At 48.9% G+C, this 14,548-nt stretch overlaps 1 protein-coding gene across 4 annotated transcripts; it reads right to left on the reverse strand.

Moving 5' to 3' along the window:
- Nucleotides 1-2,336: 2,336 nt before the first annotated feature.
- On the reverse strand, nucleotides 2,337-11,294 carry OTX2 (orthodenticle homeobox 2). Of its 4 annotated transcripts, XM_045015737.1 has the most exons (5): nucleotides 11,257-11,294; nucleotides 11,050-11,135; nucleotides 6,698-6,917; nucleotides 6,122-6,273; nucleotides 2,337-4,110 (listed from the first exon to the last, which is right to left on the reverse strand). In XM_045015737.1, exons 3-5 carry the CDS (start codon nucleotides 6,792-6,794, stop codon nucleotides 3,490-3,492), a joined length of 870 nt encoding a protein of 289 aa, XP_044871672.1. In that variant the 5' UTR covers nucleotides 6,795-6,917; nucleotides 11,050-11,135; nucleotides 11,257-11,294; the 3' UTR covers nucleotides 2,337-3,489. The 4 variants fall into 4 exon arrangements, with proteins under 4 accessions (XP_044871672.1, XP_044871671.1, XP_044871669.1 ...); XM_045015736.1 differs by lacking the exons at nucleotides 11,050-11,135; nucleotides 11,257-11,294 and adding an exon at nucleotides 9,054-9,195; XM_045015734.1 differs by lacking the exons at nucleotides 11,050-11,135; nucleotides 11,257-11,294 and adding an exon at nucleotides 7,439-7,477.
- Nucleotides 11,295-14,548: the final 3,254 nt, after the last annotated feature.

Below are 14,548 nucleotides of genomic sequence, written 5' to 3' on the forward strand. Positions count from 1 at the left end.
CCATTCCAGATCACAGAGCTTGAGTGAGGTTCTAACTTACATTTCCTTTTAGAAAAAAACATCTTCCTGGATACCTGAACCTCAAACCTCACCCTTTGCTTTAGAGGTAACATAGATTCGGTTCACGACGTCCAATTATTTTGTTCCGAATTTCCTTTCCAAAACGCAGTCTACAGGAAACGAATCGAACTTGAACGTCGATCGGCAAAAGCAGTTAAAAATGTGTTTTGAGTTTTTTTAATTTCTTTTCCCCTCAACCCCTCGAGTTTGCAGTTTGCCCGTATAGAATCAAACGACTTTTCACCTAAATCTGCTTTAAAACAGAATGAATAAATAGGCGGATTTGTTTAAATTGAGAGCTATCCCTAAACAAAAAGAAAGCCCTGAAACGGCTTAGCTTTTCTGATTAGGAAAAACGATCGCTAAATTATTTTATTAATTGAAAGCTGGGGGTTGCTATCAAAATAAAAAAAAGAAGAAACGAAAAAATGTTGTCCGTGGGGAAAGCAAAACACGGTACAGAAACGGGGTTCTTTTAAAAAATCTCGTTTGAGAGCCTTATACTTCCCTACAAGGAAAATCATTTCCCGATAATATTTCCCTTAAATCCGTTTTTGCCATTGCTGGTTTAAACCAGACCAATGGAGAGAAACTTGAAGCATTCGCCTTTTTTACACGGGTAGCGAGGAGGAACATGTCTACAATCATTTCTGTATTTTCCTACAAGGGAAATGGACTTATTGATTGATTGTCTTTAAAGTGTTCTGCTTTTTAGTCTGATACACTTGTTAGGAAAATACTATAAGGATTATTAAGCACCAGTTCTCCTTGAACTTCATTTCAATTGCTAACCATTCATTCTTTCTCTATGTATTGCAAAATAGAAAAATAGCAAAAACCGGAATGAAAATTTCCATTCATTTGAGAGCTGACTGATTTGCTGAATATTTGCTTGTTTATTTTGAAAGGATAAGCTTGCCTTCCCATTCTAGGGCACACTGACACAGAAATAAATACATTAATCAGAAGTGAGTCATTTTACATGCATAAAATCTGTATAATTTATACCATCAAGTTAGACCGGGAGGAGGGCGAAGGCTGATGAAACGTAAGAGATTAGGTGACGCAACAGGATAATATATGGAGAATTCCCAAACGAGACTCTCTTTTCTTAACTATGATAAACTAGAATCAAGTGCAAATATCATCGGGTCCTGTAAATCTGTCGCTCAAGAGACTTCAGAGGGGTTTCCTTCAACAGACTTTTTTTAAAAGCCCCCAACCTGTTTTATTAGAAATATTTGAGCACAGGCTTCACCGCAATCTGAGAAAGCTACGTAACAGGCTAAGGTTTGAAGTAGATGCCTAATAAAAAGCTGAAACTGACTCGGCTTCCATTTGTTGAACCGTGGCTACCAAACAGAATATCATTTTTAAATCCAGCTATGCTTGTGGCTAGCATTGGGCCCGCTGCATAGTGTGTGATGCGAGAGAGAAAAGCAGGTACCCATTTTTTTTAAAAGGGACCAGTTTTCCCCAGCGGTTTCAAGAAAGAGGCAAAAACTGACCAGGGCTCTTTGTACTCCGCTTTGGAAATTATAGCTTTAAAACTTTTCCCAAACTCCTTTGTTCAGATATCACTTCTGCCTCAATTGCTCTCAGGTTCCCTCCCCTGTTTACCCCAGAAAGTTCCTAGTAGCAGGAGAAACAGCCCTTTAACCAAACAGGACATTTCTCGCTCCCTCTCTGCATCCCCCCCCCCCCCTAGAATATGGGTCCTGCCTACAAAGCCCTTTTCCACTCTCTGAAAATAGCTGAGGATTTTTTGCTTCCGTTTTAGCTGAGCCAATCTTGACGTGGCCCACTGACCATTTTTTAACACAAAAATCAGCCCTTGTATTTTCTACTTGTACCAAAGGAAAAACCATCAGCCTGTGGCGGACTTAAACGCAGAGAGATTTTCCACTCCATGCGTTTGATGAAGTGGGTTTTAGCCCAGGAAAGCTTATGCCCAAATAAATGTGTTAGTCTCCAAAGGTGCCACAAGGACTCCTCGTTGTTTTTGCTGCTACAGACTAACACCAGAGAAACGAGGCACTCTCCGTTCTGTGTAGCAGAGTAATAGTTGCATTTCCCTTGTAACCCCCAGCCCCTTTATTGCTGAAGTCCTTTGAAGTATGATGTCTTGAGGTACTTTTCCACTTTCCCTAACTCACCTTGTACAATTAAAATGGAAGACAACCATAAATTGTGCTAGAACCATTTTAATATAATTATACATATCTGCCAAATCCAGGGGAAAAAAAGGTTTATGCATATATATCTTTTTTCTCAATTAACATCTGCAAGCATAAACGACAATGAATTTCTCCGTGTAAATTCATCCGGGTCAGAGCAATTGACCAAGGTCCTGTTTTATTTCTACTGCCGGCTTGGCCAGCAGTAAGTTACTACAGATGAGTTTAGTGTCCTTGTGTGTTTTTCTTCTCTTTCATTCAGAGACAGTTTGTTGTAAAAAGTTTCAGTACAGTTCACCTCTGGTGAAAGGCGATCTTTTTAGTTATTTGTTGTTGTTTTTTTAAAAAAAGATGATACTAGGTAACTCAGTTGCTCTGAATTTCACTTATAATTATAACCTATTTAAATCACAGCAGAACCCCTGCTGGGGAGGAGTTCACAATTGCATACAATACAGGAGATCACAGTTTTTGAAGTCTAGCACAGATTAAAAACCACAGATGTACCATTTATATAAGACACACACTGATTGTCTCTTAAAAACTACATATTGACTCCTTATGAACATTTGTTCTTCTTCTTTTTATTTTTAAATAAAATAGTGCAGCTAGGACAATCAGTCACACAACCCACACAACCCTGAACCAAGGTCTGTCAGTGCCAACTAGCAAGTTGGGCATGAAACAGTTGAATAAGCTTGAGAGAGAGAAAGCGAGCGAGAGATGCTGTCCATTCCAAAGATTTTTAACCAAGGGTTGGCTAGCACGCTGGAAACCTCTGCGTGAAGGATCTTTCCACACACACACATACACACACACACACACACACACACACACACACACACAAAAGAAAGGAGAAGGAAAAAAAACACAACCAAACCTAGACTTTCTTTTTAAAACTGGCCCATAGGTGGAATGATCTGCCATTCCTTTCAAACAAAGAAACCCAACAGTTGGCTAAAACTATAAAGAACACAGGTAGGTCTGTCTGCTTCTGCTCAGTAGATGATCTGTCCTTTTAAGGCCTTCTTCCTTCATTTCTTCTTTATTCCTTTCCAGAGCTTTTGGGCAGGAGGTGAATCTAGGTATGATTACACCAACTGTCTCTTTTTTATTGATTCTTTTTTTTTTCGTTTTTTTCTCTTTAATTTAACCAAGACCTGACTAAAACTGGAATGTTCAGCCCAGCATGTTTAATATTATTTATTTATTAGGAATATTCATTCTTATCACAAAGGGGTCCTACAGGCCTTCACAAAACCTGGAACTTCCACGACGATGTCTGGTCTTTATAATCCAAGCAGTCAGCATTGAAGTTTAGCTTCCAGGAGGCGGTTTGGTCCTTATAATCCAAGCAATCGGTGGTTGAGTTAAAGCCCAAGCTCGATGCTCCATAGCCCTGGGTGGAGAGGGAAGCTGGGGACTGGTTGAGGTGGCTGGTGACTGCATTGGTGCCCATAGGGCTGAGTGTGGCCCCTGGTCCAGGAAGCTGGTGGTGCATCGGGGTCAAATAAGATCCACAGTCCATCCCCCCGAAGTAGGAGGTTGAGCCGGCGTATCCTTGGCTGTAGCCTGAAGCCTGGGTGTAGGTCATGGGGTAGGATCGCTGCATGCAAGAAGAGGAGGTGGACAGGGGGTCTGAGAGGGGGGAGATGGAAGCCGGGCTCCAGATGGACACCGGGGCGCTGCTGCTGGAAATGGCCGGCACGGAGGTGCTGGAGGGCGGGGTGAACTGCCCGCTGGTGCCGCTCTCCGAACTCACTTCGCGGGCCGGGGAGCTCTTCTTCTTGGCCGGCCGCGCTTTGCTCTGGCCGCCGTTCTGCTGCTGCTGCTGCTGCTGGCGGCACTTGGCCCGGCGGTTTTTGAACCACACCTGGGAGAGGAGGCGAGAGAGAAGCCGCGGGTTAGTGGCGCTAATGCCTCTGGCCGCGGGGGGGGGGGGGGGGTCAGGGGGGTAGTCCCCCGGCGGCTGGGCTGACAGGGGTCCCAGGCGCTGGGATCGGGCGGCAGAAGAAGGAGAAATGAGCCAATCAAAGCGTTGAATAAGAGCTGGGGTGGGGGGAATAACCCTCTCGATCTGCTCGGGCCCCCCAGGGCCGCCAGTTAATTGGAAACAAAGGCGCCTCACCCCGGGTGCAAACAGGGAGACAAAGCGGGGCGGGGGGCGTGTTCGCAGGGGCGCTGCGTGTCCCCGGATTCTCCGCTCCCGGGATCCCGCCGGCGGCCCGGCCCCCCCGGTGGCGCGGCTCTGACCTGCAGAGATTTGGGGATTATTCGCGCCACGGGGAACCCAGCCCCCCCCCCCGGGGGCTGCCGCCCGCTGAGCCCAACACTCCACCGCCACTCGCGCCCAGGGAGGCGCGGCCAGGCCCCCAGGCGCTGCTCGCTGCCAGTTAGGGGCTTGGCCCTGGTGGGCGGACAGTTTACCGGGGCAGGGGAGAGGACGAAGGAGAACCGGGGCCTTTAACACGATAGCGCGGCTGGGTTCGCGGGTGGCACCTTCGCTGGCGCTAGTTGCGTCTGTTGCCCGAATAGACTGGATTGCCCCGGGCGTTGCAGAGGCCCAAGATCAGCTGCTGGCTATTTAAGGATGTGTTGCCCTTTACTGCAATGGGCCTTTGGGCCCTAGAGGTGCCCTGGGACCAGTGACACGGAGAGGGCAGCATAGACCCTTTCACTCCGGTTTAGGTCCCGAGCCTGCAGCGGATCGCTCCTGCACCGGTGGAGTCAGGGGCAAAACAGGAGCCGTGGGAGTGGGACCTTGGTAAGTTTCAAACACCTGGCTCTGCTGCTCGCAGATAAAAACCCTAAAACCAAGGTGGGGAGCGGGAGGGAGACGCGAGAAGACTGGGCTAATGAAACACCCTGAAAGTGGTTTGCACCAAACAAACAGTCAGAGCTCAGTCCTTAATCCGGCCAAAGGGACTTCCCTGGGATTTGTGCCTGAGTAAGGACGGCAACACTAGATTCCCCCCTCCCCCATTCGCTTCCCTAACCATCACTCCAGGCCCTCAGTGAGTGTGAGCCCCAGGTTTCTGCTGCCCCTTGGCTCAGCTGGAGACACTGCTACAGTCCACCCCCCCACACACACACACCCACACACTGTAGCCTTCATCCACTGACGTCAAAACCCCTCTGGCTTTGCATGGGTGCAGGAGGGGTCCCTTGTCTGGAGTCTTACGGCCTCCCAGACGCTTGCGCTCCAATTAGTTGGCGGGGCAGGCGGAGGAAAGACCTAGCAGCTGCCCCCGTTGCCTGTGGAGTCTCTGGAGCCTCCGTCAGTGGCTCTGGGAGCTGTTTCCAAGCGGCAGAGAGGCCCCGGCAGCAGAGGCTGGGCCTGGGTTTGAGTCTCTTCGTGACACCGCTCAGGCAGGGCGAAAAAGGGGGAATCAGACTCCGCGCCAAAGCCACTGACCTGCGCTTGGCGGCAGTACGCGCCAGGCAGGTTTCCTCCCCGAGCTTCCAATGCACGTTCCCTGGGGCCTGCCCTGGTTCTCACTGCAGGCCAGTGGGAGCAAAGATCGGGTCCCTTCGGCAGCTTCCAGGGGCGCAAGGGTTGGCTGGGCCTGTAGGGCGTTTGTTCCTCCGCAGCCAGCGGCAAAGGAACTGAACTCTCCCGGCCCAGCGGCGGCTCCTGGCCAGAAAACCTGCCTCTGGCCATTGCGATCCATGGGGCGGGCTGCGGGGGAGAGTCGGCTTTGGATTCCAGGGGATGGAGGGCTGGGGCTGGGGGTGGGAGGCAGGACGGCCAGGGGGGCGCTTGAGGGAGGGAAGAAGGCGGCTGCTGATGGAGGGTGTCTTGGGGCGCCGGGCCCGGGAAGCTCCCAGCGCTGCGGGTGCCTGGCCAGGGTGAACGGGGGGAGCGGAGGGGGATGGGTCCTTACCTGCACCCTGGACTCGGGCAGGTTGATTTTCAGAGCTACTTCCTCGCGCATGAAGATGTCCGGGTAGCGGGTCTTGGCGAACAGCGCCTCCAGCACGTCCAGCTGCGCCCGGGTGAAGGTGGTGCGCTCCCGCCGCTGCTTCCGAGGGGTCGCTGCAAAGAGCAGCCGGAGGCCCTTAGTGGCAGCCCCTCAGCCCCGCCGGGCACCGCGCAGCGCCCCCCGGGGACAGCACCCCCCGCCTCCCCCGGCAGCAGCAGCACCCCGAGCCCCTCATGGCAGGGACCCGCGCCCAGCCCCAAGCACCAGCTGGGAACGGTCGCGCGGCGCGGGAAGGCGCAGGGGCGCATTGCCCAGGGACGGAGCCAGCGCGCCCCTGCCCCAAGCTACCCACCTCCCCCTTCCCAGCCCTCGCCGGGCAGGAGGCTGCCCTGACCCCGGCCCAGAGCCTCTGGCTGGGGCCACGGAGTGTCCCCACGGCCGGGGGCCGGGGCGAGCCCTGCTCCCCAGGGGCCGGAGTCAGCCCCCAGCGCAGTAAAGGGAGTCCCTCGGCAGCAGAGGCCGGGGCGCGCCGCTTACCCGGGTATCCCACGGAAGGATGGAGCAAGTCCATGCCCGAGGTTGTCAGGCTCAGCCCGTTGACGGCGTAAGGTGGTTGCTTGAGATAAGACATCATGCTAAAGTTGTGCTGGGAGGGGGGTTGGCCCAAACTCCGGGGACGGGGGACAGGCCCGGGAGGTCTTGCTTCCCCTGGGGCGCAGAGATTCGGGGTCCCGGCGGGCTGGCTGAAATCAGGGGGCTGCAAAGTGAAATTAAAAAAAAAAAGGAGGGGTCGGTTAACCGAGCTGTCTGGAGTCGATCCTCTGTCTCTGCTGGGTTGTCTGAGTGTGACTCTCCACAGGCTCTGAGACACCGAGCCCCCCAGCTGCACTTTGGGCCGGAGGATACTGACTAGATAAATGCATTTAAAAAAAAAGTGACACCCCGTCCAGTAATTACAACCCGCCTCGCAGGAGCACAACCCCCCCCCCCCCATGCCTTCAAATGCACACATTGTATTGCTACCTCGGGCATTTGCATAGGATTCGTCGGCTGGCACTAGCTAATTGTCTCAAACAAAACTTGATTGGGGCCATTTGCAGACACAAAGACCTCCCTGGCTAAATAAATAATGCTGATAACAAAGCCCATTGGCGAGAAACAAAGAAACAATTCAAGAAACCTATCTCTCCCTGGGTCTGGTGCTGGGCTTTTTAATTACCCCACATTCAACTGCTACGAACCCCAAAATGCTGGTGCATTTAAGATCTGAGATGCTACCTGGGAAAGATGCAAACTTTTCTGTCCCACCACGATCATTCCACGTTTGAAGTGATTTCTGTCAGCCATTTTTCACCTAATTAGTACTTTGGGTAATTAGATTTAGAGGTAAGTAAGAGATTTATTAGGCTTTCAGAAACTCTTGCTTATGGCGCTAAAGCTAAACAAACAAGCATTTAACTTGCAAACAGAAACCATCACCTGGCTAAACTTGCTTCCAAATTTCCCCTGGTAGTAAAAGAGTAACACTGAACAGCAGCAGCATTTTCTTTCCGTTGCAAGACTGTTTATAGGCAGCTGCACGTTCCCATGCAATCCACTCTTGCATTTGGCCTGTATGCAGCTTCGTGGGCTTAAGAAACAGAGAGGTGATGCTAGAAGTAGGGTCAGCCTTTAACTTTCCAGCCACAAAGTGCCTTTGGGTGTTGTGTCCCTAGCCCTTCTGACACCTATTTGGAATGGCAGCCGCCTTCCCCCCAAAAGCTATTTACTTTTTCACCCTGCTTCGGGATTGCAAAGTGTGACATTAACACATCCTGACAGATTAAACCAGCCGCATTTCTTTAATAAAATCTTGTCCTGCTCTTGGACAGGGCTAAGGACTTTGCAACTTTGAGAAAGCTACATTTTCCCCCTCAAAATGGCGGACAAGGGGTAAGGGATTTCCAAGTGTACTAGTCTCTAGAAGATTTGGATAGTGATATTTAGCCTGGTTCCTGCACAGCCAGCTATTTTAATGAACTCCTTGATAAGGGAGTTAATTTATTTTTCGCGTAACAAAAATATGTCTCCTTTAATTCAAAGTTAATGCGCGCGCGCACACACACACACACACACAAACAAAGTGAACGTTTGAGACATTTCAGGGTTTCCCCCCCCCATATTAAAAGGTAGATATTTCATTAAATAAATACATCTCAGCCAAGTTATAAACAAAGCCACCTGCCTCTATTTCAGTCCCCATGTTACCGCAAACCCCAGGCTAAGGAAGGTTTTTAATTAGTATTTTACTTGTTTGGGTTTTTTTTTACTTTCCTGAATTGCATTAATTAATTAATACATTCAGATACTTCTTATTGTATTTTCTCTTGAACCTAATTGTAAATAATTTGCAAATCCTTCTTCTATTAGGGAGAAAAATAGGATAAGAAGATATTTGTTTTCAAAAGAATATTGTGTGTGCATATTTGTGTGTGTGAGAGAGAGACACACATATACATGTATAATATACACACATTGTTCATTCACGCATCTGCGTCACAAAAATCCTAATGGAAGAATTTAAGTTTAAATTTTTAAAATTCTCAGAACAAAAAAAAATTCCCTCTTATTTGTATTGTTTTGATGTTTGCCCACATGCAACTTTTGGAGGGGACATCCCCAGGCCCAGTTTCCTACTGAAATAGGATTAAAAGCTTCCATCATTGGTGTCAAACTTTTTTCAAGTGAATTCGTTTTAGCCTTTGTGGGAGAGATTTTCTATCTTTTTTTTTTAAGTGCAGAAAAACTGCCTCACTTTGAAAGTTGAGGGATACACTATAAACCCGAGGCGCTTACAAAACACACTTGCCTGCAAACCCGGAAATACAATGAAAACTTTGGTTTAAGGTCCTACCTGCTTAGTAGCGAAGCCCCTTGCATGCGGGTTGGCTGATCTGACCTGCTTCGTAGCAGGCTCGCAGTTTTATATCTAACGGCTATTCTGCGCAATCTGTCACCTTTTTCTCTCTCCCAAAGATCCAATCCACCAGTTGCTCTGCCCTCGCTCAATAATAATTACCCCGTCCAAGAATTAATTATAATAAATGTTTTCTTGATAAACTAACGAGATAATCCGAGTGGCACACGGTCCCTAATTACGGGCCGCCAGCCCCAGCTCTGCAGATCATGTGCGCTGATTAATTTTCTGCCTGATGGCAATGAAACAAAACGTATATAGACTGACACACTGTTTATCAAAACAAGACGCCCGGTGTTTGGCAGGGAAAGTTTTAGGCCTCGGGGAATCCACTAGGCTTTGGCTGAACTTGAGGGGATCATTTAAAGGATGAAAACCGAGAGAACCTCCTTTTTTGTGCATAGTCACTTTCTGGTTTTTAATATTTTTTGTGACAATCTCTCTCCCTCTCTTTTAACAGGAAGGGGAACTTTTTTGTATTCCAAAGTTAGCAGTGGGTTAAGAAGGCTGATCAAATTGTGCTCTTCATTCGACCTGACCAGGATAGCTAAAATCATCCCAAAACCTCAAAATTCTCCTTAAAAAAATAAAATACAAAGTTTTAAAAGCCCAGCCCTTCATTGCTATATAATAAAGCCACAGGCAGGGTTAAAACCAGAGATCAACCCAGGAACGGACTGACCAACCGTATTATACTAAACCCCTCTCCGCCAAAATCCTTCCAGGCTCACGCTTTTTAAAAACATTTGATTTGATTTGCACCTTAAACCCGCTTGGGTCGCCATGAATGTAAACACAAGTCGACCCAAATGCCTGACTAAGGAAGAGATGATCACTGGGGAGAAACTTGCACTGGGCTTCCCTTCTTCCACTACAGGGGAACAAGTTTAAAGCGGTGTATGTATATTAGCTCCAGTTTAGCGAAGAAAGGTGCTTTCGAAGAAGGAAAGTGTCTGCCACCTAAACACGCCGGAGTCCTGTATATAAAGCAAACGGACCCTCTTTGAAAGCACCTTCCCAATGAAGCTGCGAACCATCCGTCTCCCTTTTAGAAATCGATCCAATTCCTGCCATTCATTTAAACAGCAGATAGAAGCAGCTTCCCATTTATTTATTTATTCTCCCCACCCCAAGATGCTTTAAAGAGTCGCCCCCCCTCCACTTTTTTTTTTCCATCTCACCCTTTTCTTGTTGCCTCGAGTCCTTTCTGGTCAAAGCCATGTTTGCAAAATGACTTTTCCCTTTGCTTAGTCCATCGATCGGGAGTCTTAGGCAGAAATCTGTTTATCAATAACCGCCGAGGCGAGGGGATTTCATTCCAATTATTTTTTTTTTATTTTAAAAGTCTATGTGCCGCCAGAGCGCGGCTCGAGTCAAGAGGCCAATAACCACAACAATGAGGGTTGTTTGGGTTCCCCCAACCCCATGGAAAAGCTCGATCTTGTGGAGGAGAGTCCCACAGACAACAGCATCAAGGAAGGGAAGGGGAAAGTCGAGGGGCTGTATCTACCCGCCTCCTCAATTAGCTGATCTGGTCCCTGCATTTTCATTCGGAGGAAAGGCTCGACCTTTCGGGGAAAGGAACATGAATTCAACTGGGGGCGAGCCAGTTTCTAAACACGCTCCTCTCCCCGAAACCCCCCCGGGGCAGCGAAAAGATGACCGGGCTAAATCAAAACAACAATGGGACACGTTTCCTTCCCGAAATGCTATCCAAGGAGAGTCCTGACGCTCTGGGTGACTGCCCGGTGCAAAGAGAAACCCGCCCGCACCCGTTCCCCCAAAAGCAAGCAGGCATTTTATTGTCAACTCTCCGGATAGAGCAGCTCAGGTTCACAGGCGAGATTCGGGGGGTACAGCAGAGTCACGTCTACATGCGCCGAAAAAAACCCCCAATTCTTTAAAAAAAAAAAGCAAAACCCTTCTCACTTACCTGGAAGCGTCCGGGGAGGCGTGTGCCGGGGGCAGGGCAAAAAACGGAGCAAATGATCCTGGCCCAGTTCAAGCCCAGGAGTTCGCCTACAAAAGAAATCACAAAGCAGTGGGTTAGCGAGCTTGCATCCGGGCTCCACCTGGCCCAAGAAGTCAACGAAAAAGGGGCGAGCGAGGGGCCGGGGGCGGGGGTGGATTCGCTACCTACAAAATCGGCCGTTGCAGGATCTGGCCAAGCGATTTGCTTTTTAATACCAGTGGCGAGTGAGTTGGAGCTGAGGTCTCTACCCCTCTCAGGGAGCTTTGCTGAGAAAGCGCCGCTCTGGCAACTTTTTGACGCAAACTCTCCAACCAATGGCAAGCGGAGAATGATTGACACATCTAAGCCAGGGGGGAGAATAATAAAAACACACAACAGGGGGAGGAAAACAGGCCACTGCTGCACCGGGGGGACAATCGGGCGACACAGAACAGCGACCAAAAATGACACCCGCATATACATAAAAGAAACGATGCTCGCCGCAAAAATATACATCCCGGGCTGGGGTATATGAACTAATTGTACAATTAACCTGATGGACAGCAGCGATCACGTTACCCTATTGCTGGGGAGAGGAGGAAGATAACACACACACACAACACACTCACTCACACACACTCACTCACTCACACAAATGAGGATATTAAAATATAAGCGTAAACATTATGGGAAAGGGGAAAAAAGTGGGTAAACACAGGGAGATACAAAGCAAAAGCTGCCAAGAAACTCTTGGATGAAAAGCAAATCGCCTGTCCAAGACGAAGACGCTGAGGTCTCCGAGAAAGTGAAACTGAGCCAGAGAAAGCGCCGGCACAAACTATTTCAGGGGCTCCCCCCACACACACACCTGCCTTACTAGACACACGAATGTTTAGCAGATCTGAGCTAGGACAGGGGCAGACAGAAAACGGGCTCCCCCTGCCCCTCCGCTAGATTTCCAGTTTAGGATGCAATGCATTGCTGCAAGAATAGATCACCCGGGGGCATGGGATAGCCAGCGCACAGGAGCCCTCAGCCACCCCTGTGTGTGTGTGTATCCAACAGATCTGACCTAGGCAGTCAAACTGGGGAGAGCTGGGTTGAATTTACACTCCCTGTAGGACAGGCAAATATTTTAATACAACTAAGGGGCATGCGGCAGGGGAGGGGGGTGTTGTACGGTTCCTAGCGGCGAGCGAAATCCGGAGCCGTTCCGAAAGGTCCGCGATCTCCTGGCAGCAGCAAGGAGCTGTGCATGCCCGTTGCAGCGACTTCATGCCCAATCGGACGGCGATCGCTGCCTAACTTTTCCCCCACCGCGCGGAGCGCGGCCAAAGCCACACGTTTAAACCAGGCTTTTTAAAAACCTCGCGGCCATCAGGGGACAGAAAGCAACCGAGAAAGCGGCGCCCCTGCCTCCCCCGGCACCTGGTGGTGGTGGGGAAATAACATAAACCCAGCTCGAGCCTTTGAATGTGGCAACCTGCGGTAATGAAGTTAGAGAAATTAATGGTTGGTTCCAGAGTAGCAGCCCTGTTAGTCTGTATCCGCAAAAAGAACAGGATACTTGTGGCACCTTGGAGACTTATTGCAGCATGAGCTTTCCTGCATCCGAAGAAGTGGGCTGTAGCTCACGAAAGCTCATGCTGAAATAAATGTGTTAGTTTCTAAGGTGCCACAAGGACTCCTGTTCTTTTAGAGGAATTCATGCGTCTCTTTGCGGCGCTTTCTTAGGCTGCATGTGCGGTCGTGGTTGTCCTTGGGACGGACAGCAATTAACGAATGATTTCACTGCAGCCGAGTCAGCAATTTGCAGCACAGCTTCTGGAGCTTTATTTTTTTTGGGGGGGAGGGGGGGAATTAAAGAAAAGAAAAAACCAAAGCAAAACAACAACAATCGCCCCTGCCCTTTGCTCTGCTTTTCTCCCCCTTCCAGGGCTGCTTTTCGGGAAGTTCTGCGGCCTGGGACGCAGCCGAGGGAACCCGGAACTGAAGTTGCAGCTGCTTGATGAGGACCCAGCAGTGTTGCCCCAGAGAATCAAAGCATAGATCCACCATCCCTCTTTTCAGGAGCCCTGACACATTTATTTTGAGGGGGGGGGGAGGTGAGTCCTGGCTCTTTGTAACCCCTCCCCCCAGTTACTAGATACAGATCTGTGCATACAATACTTAACTCTGAAATGATGTAAATATCCCGGGGTAGGCACCGCCACCCCACCCCTCAGACTTTCATGTAACAGAGCAGCAATAATAAATATCGAAATTCAACCCCCCCCCCCACACACACACACATTCGTCCCCACACTATTTCACAACCTTGGAAGAAATCTAAAGATAATTCTTTCCCCTGTATCCTGGGGCGGAAGGAAATTTTTTTCTGGGTCGAAATCAAGATTTAAAAGTGGGGGAGGGCAGGAAAAGGGGAATGGGGTACGTAAGTGGGGGCCTTGGAGATGCAGTTCAATGAAATACGGCGCCCCAGAAACGAGTTACAGGCTGGGATGGAAGCTCTGGAACTACGTTATATTCCAAGCCCCAGGGCTTGTAGTAAATATCCGACCTAGCAAAAGCTCCTGAAACTGACCATGCTTAGATCTTGTGTGGATGAGGGAAGCTCCCATTCCCATAGCCAGGGGACTGCATGAGACGAGCTCTCAGTCCTTTCCTGTGCCCTCTAGTCTAATAACTTTGGAATAATCGCGCGGCCAATAAAAGTGGCAGAAATGGACGGTGTTACTTAAATAAACAAGGGTCTCTTTAAAATTCTCATCCACTTCAGATGTCTAAAGTAAGATTGTGATGATTTTGTCACGGTTTGGTAAATTTACCCCTTTAAGAGGCTTTCATAAATCCCAGAACACACCTTCAGCCAGATTTGAATATAGATTTAGGTTTTAAAACCCAGAAGCTGGGAACAGCGCTTTATCAAAGAGAATTTCCCTTTAGCTTAGCAATGTGCTGGAATGGCTCTTGCAAAGATTGGATCTGAAAGGGGGAAAAAAAGGGGGAACCTTCTTTCTGGAGGAATTCTGCACCGACTTTGCAGCAGCTCCTGGCTTCAGTTTTCCTGCAGCTAACGGGAAAGTTGCAAAAACTGGTTCTCCATCTGTAAGAACGTGCGGTTTCATTATCTTTTTTTTTTAAACTTTCCAATCTGTTCTTTTCAATTTGGAAACCATTTCAGACCAGGGGCCGACCCAGAACCCCAGTCTAGCTCGGGATAAATTGATAGTCAGTGGACGCTGCGTGTCGAACTATAAGAACTTTTGTCCTCTGAGAACCAAAAATCTACTTCTGGGATGAAAAGCGCCCTCACTCCTGATTTTCAGTAAGTTCTTCGACTTCCAATACCAATTGCGTTATATGGCCATTCATTGCCTCTCTCTCTCTGCATAGATGTATCAGCCATTCTCTCTCTTTCGCTCTCTACGTATTTATTTCTGATTCCTTTGGCATTATTTTGCACATCCTACTCAGCTGT

Source organism: Mauremys mutica, chromosome 4, assembly GCF_020497125.1.
Source record: "Mauremys mutica isolate MM-2020 ecotype Southern chromosome 4, ASM2049712v1, whole genome shotgun sequence".
Taxonomy (NCBI): Eukaryota; Metazoa; Chordata; order Testudines; family Geoemydidae; genus Mauremys; species Mauremys mutica.